Source organism: Penaeus chinensis, chromosome 14, assembly GCF_019202785.1.
Source record: "Penaeus chinensis breed Huanghai No. 1 chromosome 14, ASM1920278v2, whole genome shotgun sequence".
Lineage (NCBI taxonomy): Eukaryota > Metazoa > Arthropoda > Malacostraca > Decapoda > Penaeidae > Penaeus > Penaeus chinensis.
The window spans coordinates 15009005-15021504 of NC_061832.1; the positions used below are offsets into that span (position 1 = coordinate 15009005).

The window sequence follows — 12500 nt, forward strand, 5'->3', positions numbered from 1 at the left end:
GGAGGGAAAGAAAAGGAAGGGAGGGGGATGGAAAGAAAAGGAAGGGAGGGGGATGGAAAGAAAAGGAAGGGAGGGGGATGGAAAGAAAAGGAAGGGAGGGGGATGGAAAGAAAAGGAAGGGAGGGAGATGGAAAGAAAAGGAAGGGAGGGGGATGGAAAGAAAAGGAAGGGAGGGGGGTGGAAAGAAAAGGAAGGGAGGGGGATGGAAAGAAAAGGAAGGGAGGGGGATGGAAAGAAAAGGAAGGGAGAGGGATGGAAAGAAAAGGAAGGGAGGGGGATGGAAAGAAAAGGAAGGGAGGGGGATGGAAAGAAAAGGAAGGGAGAGGGATGGAAAAAAAAGGAAGGGAGGGGGATGGAAAGAAAAGGAAGGGAGGGGGATAGAAAAAAGGGGGAAAGAGAAAGGGAGAGAGAGAAGAGGAAGGGAGGTAGACAAACGGAAGGAAGAGGAAGGAAGGTAGACAAACGGAAGGAAGAGGAAGGGAGGTAGACAAACGGAAGAGGAAGGGAAGGAGAGAGAGAGAGGAGGAGGGGGGAGGACAAAAGAGAGAACAACACTGCGAAAGTGAAGGAATAGAAAATGGAAAAGGATAGGGTTAGATAAAAAAGGAGAGAGGGAGAAACAGCATGATAGTAAAGATGTAAATGAGGAAGCAGTAGAAAGGAGAACATAGAGAAAGGGAAAGAAGAGCAAAGATTGAAGCAGAGAAAAAGGGTAGGAAAGCAGCAAGGGTAATAAAGGAGGAAAGGTAAGAGGGAATAATAGCGTGAGAGGGGAAACGGGGGACAGGAAGATACAAAGAGAGGTTTAAAATGTTAGAAGCATTAACAGGTGCGCGTGCGTGCGTGCGTTCGTGTGTGTGTGTGGGGGGGGGGGGGGGGTCGTGTGTGTCATGTGTGAACATGAGAGACTGCGTGTGTGTTGTGTGTATATCAGATACTTGATATTACTGATGTCAGCACCTTGGTATGACAGTCCAGTCTAGATGAGAGGCATTTGTTTTATATATATATATATATATTTTTTTTTTTTTTTTTTTTTTACACAATACTACACAAGAGATGTGGTTTCCCTGGCAATAATCGCCTGCAGTACAACATCCTTTATTTCCCCCCCTTATTTTTGTTTGTATGTCTTCCTAAGTGTTTTTATCCCTTACTTTGAGAGGACTAAGCACTCAGGTCCGATTGTGATATGTATAGTATTGGTATAGGCCTATAGGTGTGCTCTCTGGGAATTTCGTTTTATTTTACAGGCGTGTTTGCTTTGAAAAAAATCGGGGATGTGATGTAGGCCTAAAGTTGTTGTTGTTGTTGTTGTTGTTGTTATTGTTGTTGTTGTTGCTTTTGTTTTGTTTATTTGCTGGGTTATGGGGGTATTGTCAGAGCATTTCTTGAGTGAGTGGAGTCGAGCCTAATCGTTACATTATTGCTGAATCGCTTGGGTAACTGTACGGTTGATGAATATTGCAGACATTCAGTATGCTTGAGAATGTTAGGGAGGTTAAGCAGAAAAGCCGTAACTTCAAATTGTTCCATTGACTGTCATGAAAACATAAACGATATGCTTTGTGTGTGTGTGTGTGTGTGTGTGTGTGTGTGTGTTTGAGTGTGTTTGCATAAAACTATTATAAAAGAACAATATATATATATGTATATATATGTGTGTGTGTGTGTGTGTGTGTGCGCGCGCATATGTTTAAGTGAATACTTTTTGAGTTACTTATATGAATACGAAATCTCATACGCATGACACCATGACAGTGTTTGTGGATAATGAGAAGCAATACGATGTGTGTTTCCACACATTCGCACATTCGCGTGGAAACACATATTTTATTTAGTGAGGTGGAAGTGAGGTCTGCGGTCTACGGGGGAAGCTCTAGCGGAGTGTCGTATTTAGCACTCCTACGCCAGGCCTCTCATTGTTTCCAGACAAAGGATTTTCCCCCTGCGTGACTATTGGGTGTCTTGGTGGAAGGGGGGAGCGGGGGAAGGGGGGGAGGAGGAGATGTAGGATTCCCTCTTTTCACGCATTATCTATCTAGCTATCTATTCTCGTGTGTGCGCGATGGCTTGTTAGGTTTGGTGTAGTTCGGTTTGGGGAATGGTGGGGATCTGTCGCTGTGCATTGGTGTTAGTGTATATGCGTAACACGTACGCACACCACACACACGAACGCACGCACGCACGCACGCACGCACACCACACACACGAACGCACGCACGCACGCACGCACACCACACACACGAACGCACGCACGCACACACCACACACACGAACGCACGCACGCACACACCACACACACGAACGCACGCACGCACACACCACACACACGAACGCACGCACGCACACACCACACACACGAACGCACGCACGCACACACCACATACACGAACGCACGCACGCACACACCACACACGAACGCACACACGCACACCACACACACGGACGCACGCACACAAACATATGTGTGTCTTTTTTTTTCCATTTTGTTTTGTGACCCCGTATCGACATGTTGAATTCAGTTTCCCTCTTATGTAGGCTAATCGGCTTGTGAGGCAGGAGACGGGTTAACAATAAATATTTTGACTGGTGTGGCTCATTTGTTAGAATTGTGCGAGGCCCCACCCAGTGCATATTCTAATAAATGTTTATCTGTCCTTCTGTCTGATAATTATACAATTTATACAATCTACCCGGTGAATACGCATGTCCAGACTGATAGATGTGTATTTATTTTTGTGTGTAATGAATCTTAATAGGTTCGGGCCGTTAGTGTTGAACAAAGGCGGCGAAGGAATGTGTTAAAATCAGCGATGTATTTATGCGTTTGTTTTATTATTTTTAGGTTATATATTTTGTCTGATAATGAATTTTGATTTTAAGCGTAAGAAAAGGGAGAGAGAGGGAAATTAAATGTACTTGTTTCTTACTTTCAGGCTTTATAGAGTTTTTTTTTCAGTTAATTTGATCTTTGAGGTGAAACAAACAAGCAGTAGTTTCGTTTCTTTAAACATTTTGTGTTGAAAACCGGAAACCGCTTATGTGGAGCGAACTGACTACTAATCGATCTGAAAGATAACGTGTCTAATATTTCTTTCTTTCATCGATATTTATTGACATTTTCTTCCCGATCGAAAGGAAGACGCGGGACTTCCTGCCGTCTTGTAATCAGAGTCGCGACGAGGTCTTCTCCGCCCGTCATACGCATCTCGCTAATTTTATCCCCGACACATGGCACCCCTCTCTCCCTGGGAGCCGTTCGTCACGCTCGCTGCGGGGCCCGGGGACTCGCTCGTTTCCCCTCGCCGCTGGCACCCGGGAAACCGGTCGCGAGCGTAACGCCGCCGTGGCTGGGACTTGTGCTCAATGAGTGGGACGCGTCCGTTTGGCGCGGTCGGGGCTGTGTTGTTTGGAGGGTGTTTGGCTGTTATTAATTCTGTTGGGTTTCTGTTTGTGTTTATTAGATCAGCGTTGACTCTCCGTAGAAACGAGTCCTTCTTTCGTGACACAGCTTGCGTCTCAGTGGCAGTAAGAGCGGATGAAAGATGCATAGGTGTGACCCCCTGATCCCGCGGGCCCCGGTCGGAGCGTAGCGTGGGTGCCATTGATTGTCTGAGATGGGATGCTGAGGGGAGCCAGTGTTGAGTAGTGTGGCGTAGGTTGAGGTAGTAGAGGCGCAGCAACGCCCTTATGTCTGTGTGAGGCAACGTGTGTGTTTGTGTGTTTGTGTGTTTTGTCCCTCGTTGTGCACCGCAATGGCCCGACATTTAACGGTGGAACACTTACGCTCCAGTTAGTGGAGCATTGCACCGAATATTTTTGTTATTTTTCCTTTCCAAGACTTATCTCGGGTCCGTTCATATGACCTATTTTGACCTGACCACTCTGCGGCTCAAGCGCGGCCGCCATGCTGACCACCAGCACCCCATCTTAGTCATGACTGCCTCGTTTGTGTCGTACATGTTGCACCGCTCTGCACTTGCACTTCCTCACCGCCGCTTCTGGTAGAACTGCACCGCCGCCCCGCCACCCCCGCCCGCACGCCCACGTTATGTTTGGCTTTGGTAGTGTGCGGTCCCCCGGGCGGCTGGCCACCACGCCTCCGGGGCCAGCGCCGCCCACGCCCATCGGCTATCCTTTGCCTCCTATCAGGTAAGCCTCGGGTCACTTGCGCGGGGCGGACGAGGGCTGCCCCGCCGCCCTGCCCCCAAGTGCGGCCGTTGTTGTTGTTGTGGTTGTTGTTGTTGTTGGTTGTTGTTGTTGTTGTTGTTGTTTCCGCATGTATGTGTTTAATGGGTAGTGTTTTGTTTGTCTGTGTGTGTGTGTTCGGGAGAGGGAGAAAGATATGGTTCTGTGTATGTGTGTGTTTATATGTTATTTTCATTTTTTTTTTTTTTCTGGGTGTGTGGTTATTTGTTTGTTTTCGTAAGTGCGCTTATTTTCCTCACTTTGGCCCTCGCATTCCCCTTCCTCCTCCGTTGCGTAACTAGAAATTTCCCCAGCATAGCGAGGGCCACGCCATCTACAGTCGAGAAGGAGGAACGTAAACAGTGCCGAAGAAGCTCCCTCCTTCCCTCCCTCCTTGTCCCTCCTTCCTTCCTTCCTTCTTCCTCTCTCCCTCAATCTTTCCGTCGTTCTTTCCCTTTTTTCTTTCCTTCATCCCTATCGCCTTGTCCTTTCTTCCCTCCCTCCCTTCCGTCTTGTCCCTCCTTTCTTCCTCCCTCCCTCCCTCCCTGCTGCCTTGTCCCTCCTTTATGTTTCGTCCCTCCCATCTTGTCCCTCCTTTCTTCTTCCCTCCTTCTCCCTCCCTCCCTCCCTCCCGCCTTGTCCCTCCTCCTCTCCCTCCCTCCCTCCCACCTTGTCCCTCCTACCCTCCCTCCCTCCTTCCCTCCCTCCCTGTCCCGCCCTCCCTTCTATTCACCGAAGGCTTTCAATTCGCCTCGTTTGTGGTGGTCCTTCGTTTTTGTTCACTAATGTTTTGATTTTTTTTTTCTTGTAGCTTTTGTTGTTGTTGTTGTCATTATCGTAATTATTATCATCATCGTTATCATTATTGGTACTGTTATTGTTATTATTTTCATTTTTATTTATATTTTCTTTATTATTATTATTATTATTATTATTATTATTATTATTATTATTATCGTTATTATTATTATTATTATTATTATTATTATTATTGTTGTTATTGATATTATCATTATTATTATTATTGATATTATCATTATCATTATCATTATTATATTATTATTATTATTATTATTATTATTATTATTATTATTATTATTATTGTTATTGATATTATCATTATTATTATTGATATTATCATTATTACTATATTATTATTATTATTATTATTATTGTTATTGTTATTGTTATTGATATTATCATTATTATTATGATTGATATTATCATTATTATTATGATTGATATTATCCTTATTATTATGATTGATATTATCATTATTATTATTATTGATATTATTGATATTACCATTAAAAAAACCATTTTTTGCTTTCTATTGTTAACACTAAGGCCGATTTGGGCTGATTATATATGTAATGGACAAAGCATAAATAGATTAATAAATAAAAATGATGATAATAAAATATCACGTGCTTGATGAGTCATTTGACGGAGGTTGTCCCTACCGCATGACGTCATCACCGTTGCGTTAAGTCGCTTGCTTGAAAATGAGAATTCGAAGTGTTTCCAGGAGGCTGAGGGGATGCATGTGGGGGGTGGGGGGTAGGGAGGTAGGGGGTTGGGGGGGGGGGTTAATAACGACGCGCGTGGGTGAGTCAACCCCTCGGTCCCCAGCGCTCTCTTGCTCTCTCTGTCTCTTTCTTTCTCTCTTTCTCGGATTCTTTCTCTTTGTCGCTCTTTCTTTCTCTCTTTCTCGGATTCTTACTGTTTATCGCTCTTTCTTTCTCTCTGTCTCTCTCTCTGTCTCTCTCTATCTCTCTTTCTTGCTCTCTGTTTTCTTTCTTTCTCTCTCTCTCTCTGTCTGTTTCTCTTTCTCTTTCTCTGTCTCTCTTTCTCTGCGTCTCTCTCTGTCTGTCAGTCTCTTTTTCTTTCTTTCTTTCTTTCTTTCTCAGGTTCTCTCTGTCTGTCTGTCTTTCGCCCCGTCTCTTTCTTGTTTGTCCTCTTATTCTCCTTTTCTGTCTCCCTAATTCTCTCTCTCAACTATCGATCTATCTATCTTTTCCTCTGCCATCTGTCCCCTCATCTCTCTTCTCCTCCCTCCCTTCCTCTATCCCCTCCTCCCTCCCTTCCTCTATCCCCTCCTCACTCCCTTCTACTATCCCTTCCCCCTCCCTTTCTCCCTCCCCTCCTCTCTCCCCTCCAACTTCTCTCCCTCCCTCCCTCACCTCCAACTACCCTCCCTTCCCTTTCTCCTCCCCCTCATCTCTCCCCTCCTTCCTCCCTCTATCCCCCCTCCCTTCCTCCGTCCCTCCCTTCCTCCCACCCCTCCTCTCCCCCTCCTTCGTCCTTCCCCTCCAACATCCTCCCTTCCTCCTTCCCCTTTATCCTCCCCCTCCTCTCTCTCTCCCCTCCAACATCCTCCCTTCCTCCCCCTCCTCTCTCCTTCCCCTCCAACATCGTCCCTTCCTCCTTCCCCTTTCTCCTCTCCCTCTCTCCCTTCATCTCGTCCCCCTCTCCCCTTCTTCCCCCAAGGGAGGCGGAGGGCAAGGAAGCAAACTCTTTTAGGGGAACTCGGGGATTGAACTTCCGGTCGCCTGCTTCATCCCCTCTCTTGTCCTCGTCTCTCTTCTCTCGCCTTTTTCGTTTTTTCTCTTTTCTATTTCTACTTTTTTTTTTTTTGTCTCTGTCTTTTCTCTCTTGTCTTCTCTCTTTCCCTTTTCCCTCTTCTCTCTCGCTCTTTTCTCTCTTCTCCGTGTTCCTCTTCTATTCCTCTCACGTATGAGGAAAGAGAGAATGAGAGAGAGAGAGAGAATGAGAGAATGAGAGAATGAGAGAATGAGAGAACTGTTTGTTTCGGAAAAATGTCCAGCTGCGAACGTATTGTGGCCAGATGCAAAGAGGGGGGGGGGGGGAGTGGGAGGCTGACCCGTAACATAAATACAATCATAAACGGTGCGCTGTGCGGATGTGTTTACGCGCGTTCGTGTGCGTGCGAGAGAGAGAGAGAGTGGGGGGGGTCGAGAGAGTGAGAGAGAGAGAGAGGGGGTGGAGACAGACAGAGAGAGGGGCTGGAGAGAGTGAGAGAGAGAGAGAGGGGGGGGAGAGATGGGGGTGGGGGAGTATAAAGAGAAGAAAGAGGAAATAGAAGTAAAAGAGAGACAGACGTCTTAAGAAAAGCACGGTTCTCCATTATGGCATCATAAACCTGAAGATCTCAAGTTCGAGGCTCGAAACGTCACGCTTTGGGTGTAGGCGTTTCCCTTTCTCCTCCTCGTTCTCTTCTCTCTCTTCCTTTGTCTTTTTCTCTTTATATTTCTCTCTTTTTCTCTCTCTTTTTCTCTCTTTCTCTCTCTCTGTCTCTCTCTCTCTCTCCCTCTCCCTCTCTCTCTCTCTCTCTCTCTGTCTCTCTCTCTCTCTCTCTCTCTCTCTCTCTCTCTCTCTCTCTCTCTCTCTCTCTCTCTCTCTCTCTCTCTCTCTCTCTCAGTCTCTCTCTCTTTCTCTTTGCTTCTCAGTCTCTCTCTCTCTCTTTCTCTCTGCTTCTCAGTCTCTCTCTCTCTCTCTCTCTCTCTCTCTCTCTCTCTCTCTCTCTCTCTCTCGCTCGCTCTCTTTCTTTGCTTTGCTATGCTTGCTTTGCTTTAATCCCATTTTCCACTCTCCGTTTCCCCCCTAGGAAACTCTTTGAGCATTGATGACACCCGAGTCCTCACCTTTAATGAAAGCAAGGAGGCTCACCTTACCTTAGGCTCCGAAGTCTCGATCAACTAGGCTTTCCTCTCCCGAGAAACCCGGCCTATTTTCAGGCACGGAGGCTCACCTATCTTTGTATCTCGAGGACTCGATCTCTTAAGGTTCTTATCTGGGCTGAAAACCCCGGCACGTGTTTCGGGCTAAGAGGTTCACCTAACCTCGCCTCCAGGCTTCTCTTCTGCCTCCGCTAAAATGATGATGATAATAATAATGATAATGATGATAATAATGATAACGATGATGATAATAAAATAAATAAAATAAGTAAATGAACATAAATGAATAGATATGCAAATAGAAATAGAAATAAATCCAGCCTCTTATTGAGCTTGAACCACTGGGGGTGAGGGTGGGGGTGAGGGTGGGGGTGGGGGCGCGACTCACAGCTGAGTAAGACGAGAAAGACGAGAAGGTAAACACGAAAGCCAACGCCCGCGAGGAATACGGAGCCGAGGTGTTCCAAGAATGCCCGAGGAGCGACCACATCGGTATGGGGTTCTTCATACGCGGGGGAAGGCGAAGGAGGGAGGGGAGGGAGGGGAGAGAGTGGGAGGGAGGAGGGAGAGAGGGTGGGAGGGGGAGAGAGTGGGAGGAGGTAGGGGAGGAGGGAGGGTGGGAGGGGAGAGAGTGGGAGGAGGGAGGGAGGGAGGGGGGGGAGAGTGGGGAGGAGGTAGGGGAGAGAGGGGAGGGGATAAGAGTGGGAGGAGGTAGGGAGGGAGGGGAGAGAGTGGGAGGAGGGAGGGAGGGAGGGAGAAAGTGGGAGAGGGTGGGAGAGGGACGGAGGGAGCGGGAGAGAGTTGGAGAAGGAGGGAGAGTGTGGGAAAAGGAGAGAGAGAGAGAGAGAGAGAGAGAGAGAGAGAGAGAGAGAGAGAGAGAGAGAGAGAGAGAGAGAGAGAGAGAGAGAGAGAGAGAGAGAGGGGGGGGGGGTAGAGAGAGAGAGAGAGAGAGAGAGAGAGAGAGAGAGAGAGAGAGAATGAGAGAAGGGGTGGAGCGGATAATCTTACACATTGTAATGATAATTCACCCCATCATCTTCTTCTCTCGCCTTCTCCATTCCCTGTTTCGCAAACCATCTCGTTCTAGTGATAATTAGAACAATGCGGCATATCCCGAATGCGGCTTATCACCGTATGCATTAATTATGCTCTCCGTATTGCACTGCATCTAAAGTTCGGTGTTGCTGCATGTAAGAGTTGTTGTTGTTGAGTGTGCAGGGAGAATACGCGAGGCGGCAAGCTCATGTTAGAATGATCATGGTTAATTAGACACTTGCAGAATCCACCCGCGTTGTCTATGTCGTTCTTGAACACACTTTGCCGGACCAGAGGGTTAGCGACGTCCCACCGAGCGTTGTCATCGGAAGGCATGGGAGGTCTGGAATTGAGACACGGGCTGGGTTTGAACATTTTGCTCTGCTTATGGGCGGGATGGGGGGGGGGGGGGGTAATGATGGTCTTTTTTAATATATGTACACAAATTTCGCTCTCTTTCTCTTTCTTACTCTCTCTCTTTCTCACTCTCTATCTTTCTCACTCTCTATCTTTCTCACTCTCTCTCTTTCTCACTCTCTCTCTTTCTCATTCTCTCTTTCTCTCTCTCTTTCTCTTTCTCTTTCTCTTTCTCTCTCTTTCTCTCTCTTCTCTCTCTTCTCTCTCTCTCTCTCTCTCTCTCTCTCTCTCTCTCTCTCTCTCTCTCTCTCTCTCTCTCTCTCCTCTCTCTCTCTTCTCTCTCTTCTCTCTCTCTTCTCTCTCTCTCTCTCTCTCTCTCTCTCTCTCTCTCTCTCTCTCTCTCTCTCTCTCTCTCTCTCTCTCTCTCTCTCTCTCTCTCCCCTCTCTCCCTCTCTCTCTTAGTAATACTTTTCTGTGTCTGTAATTCCCCACGTTTGGTTGGAAAGAGAATGTCGAAAGGCAAATGTAGAGAGACATAAGACCTGCACTATCATATTAAAAATGAAATGGAACCCTGCATAAAAATAATAGTTTGCATAATATCCTGCAACCCTCTATAGCCATAGGTGGAAAGTCTCACATTGGGTACGTGGAATCTTCTGTACCATGTCCCTAGAAGGGGGATATAGCATGTCCCTAGAAGGCAGAAATGTAGCTTGAATATTTTATCGACTCTGTCTACTATCGTCTACATTGAAGGTAGTAGATAGAGGACGGTAGTACATAATTTGCATAAACATCGATGTTAGTGTGTACGTGTTTACTTGTTAGGTATATTAAACACATTTCCGAGTCGGATGGCGCAAATCTTCCCCCTCTTTGTTTACGTGCGGATAACAGCAAGGGGCGAAAATGATATTCGTATAAGCTTTCATCGTGAGCATTATGTCGAGCGCAGAGTTAATAGACTCGGCAAGCACACGGAGCTAACCGAGTCAATAAACAACAGTTAAGAGGTGATTCAGCATCGCGGACGGGTTTTCGCGATTGGGAATGATCGTTGTAAGGAGGGAAGGGAAGGGGAGAAAGAGAAAAGGAAGAAAGGAAGAGGAGGAAGAGAGAGTAAGGAAGGAAGGAAGGAAGGAAGGAAGGAAGGGAGGGAAGAGGAGAAAGAGAAAGAAATAAAGAAAGAGAGGGAGGGCAGAGGAGAAAGAGAAAGAAATAAAGAAAGAGAGGGAGGGAAGAGGAGGGAGAGGGGACGAGTAACAGGGAAGAAAAGGAGAGATATAGAGAAGAGGTGAGGAAGATAAACACAGGGTATAGAGAGAGAAAAAGAAAAGGAGAAAGAGAAAAATAGACCGATAAGTAGGGAGAACCAGAGAGATAAAAGAGACAATAAAGGGATATTGCGCAGCTAAAACAAAGGCAACACCACGGATCAAAGAAAACGGGAAGCGTTGTTGTACGTGTCCAATCATGACCCTTAATGAACGAGCGCTTCAGGCCGTGAGAAGCCTCGCCTCTGAGGACAAAGACACGGACGGAGGAGAAAATAAAAACGGGAAAGAGAAAGAAAGAGATAGGTAGAAGAAATGGGTAAGAGACAGACAGATAGAAAGAAGTAAAAAAAAGAGTACAAGCAGAGGATAATTTAAGTAAAGTAAAGCAAAGAGGTTGAAGTAAAAAAAAAAAAAAAAAAAATATATATATATATATATAAGGACAATAAAAAAAAAAAAAAAACATTAAAACGCTTAAAACGCCGTGTCGGGAATAATTAGCATTGACAATTAGGGACGCGGGATGGAGCGTGGAGAACAGAACTAAAACATAAGGATGGTCGATTCATGAACAACATCGTGTCGGGGGGTCGGCGGGGGGGGGGGGGGGGGGAGAAGGACGCGGATTGGGCGCCTGGCAGGTGATGGAGCCCATTTACTGTCGGGACGGGAGTGGCACGGAACAATGAACGAGGGGAAGGGGAGTGGAGGTGGGGGGGGGTGGATGAGGGAGTGGAGGGGAAGGATGGGATGAGGGTGAGGGGAAGGGGGGAGGGGATGAGGGAGGGTGAGGGGGAAGGAGGAAGGGGGAGGCGGGTGAAGATGAGGGGAAGGGGTGTAGAGATGAGTAGGGGTGGGTGAAGGTGAGGGGAATGGAGAAGGGGAGGAAGAGGGGAGGGGAGAGTTGCAACGTAATCATCCCGTAATGAGTTGTCTTGTCTGTCGTTGAGAGGACTTGGGAAGACCGCCCTCGATTACAGATTCTCTCTCTCTCTCTCTCTCTTCTTTCTTTCTCTCTCTCTCTCCTTTCTTTCTCTCTCTCTCCTTTCTTTCTCTCTCTCTCCTTTCTTTCTCTCTCTCTCCTTTCTTTCTCTCTCTCTCCTTTCTTTCTCTCACACTCCCTCTCTCTCCCTCTCTCTCTCCCCCTCTCTCCCCCTCCTCTCCCCCTCTCTCCTCTCTCTCTCTCTTCTCTCCTTCTCTCTCCTCTCTCCTCTCTCCTCTACCCTCTCCTCTCTCTCTCTCCTCTCTCTCTCCCCTCTCCTCTCCTCTCTCCTCCTCTCTCTCCTCTCCCTCCCCTTCTCCATCCCTCTCTCTCTCCCTCTCCTCTCCCCTCTCTCTCCTCGTCCTCTCTCTCTACTCTCTCGCTCTCTCTCTCTCTCTCTCTCTCTCTCTCTCTCTCTCTCTCTCTCTCTGATCTTAGACTTTACCGCTTCTTGCTTCCTTCCTTAACCTTTTGGGAGCCTCGTCATTAAACAAGTCAGTTGCAAACCATGGCTTATACTTGTTGCAAAGTATTACTGTTCATTAGAGTTGCTGTTGAAAGTTCCCGGAGCATTGCGAAAAGGACAGTTTTAATAAGGATGTTACGTTGATCCTGTGCTCTCTCTCTCTCTTCTTCTCTCTCTCTCTTTCTTTCTCTCTCTCTCTCTCTTCTTCTCTCTCTCTCTCTCTCTCTCTCTCTCCTCTCTCTCTCTCTTCTCTTCTTCTTCTCTTCTCTTCTTTCTTTCTCTCTCTCCTCTCTCCTCTCTCTCTCTCTCTCTCCTTCTCTCTTCTCTCTCTCTCCTCTCTCTCTCTCTCTCTCTCTCTCTCTCTCTCTCTCTCTCTTTTTCTTTTTCTTTTCTCTCTCTCTCTCTCTCTCTCTCTCTTTTTCTTTTTCTTTTCTCTCTCTCTCTCTCTCTCTCTCTCTCTCCTCTCTCTCTCTCTCTCTCTCTCTCTC

General features: G+C 46.8%; 1 protein-coding gene across 2 annotated transcripts in view; it reads left to right on the forward strand.

Moving 5' to 3' along the window:
• Nucleotides 1-12500, forward strand: part of LOC125032297 (myomegalin-like) — an 84361-nt gene that overhangs the window by 4883 nt on the left and 66978 nt on the right. Inside the window, exon 1 of one of the 2 annotated variants that reach the window (XM_047623389.1) lies at nucleotides 3426-4155. The exons of the other annotated variant lie outside the window; for it this stretch is intronic. Coding sequence (XP_047479345.1) covers nucleotides 4055-4155 — 101 coding nt within the window. The 5' untranslated portion in view covers nucleotides 3426-4054. Of the gene's footprint in view, nucleotides 1-3425; nucleotides 4156-12500 lie in introns of those variants that run through there. 2 annotated transcript variants of the gene reach the window in all.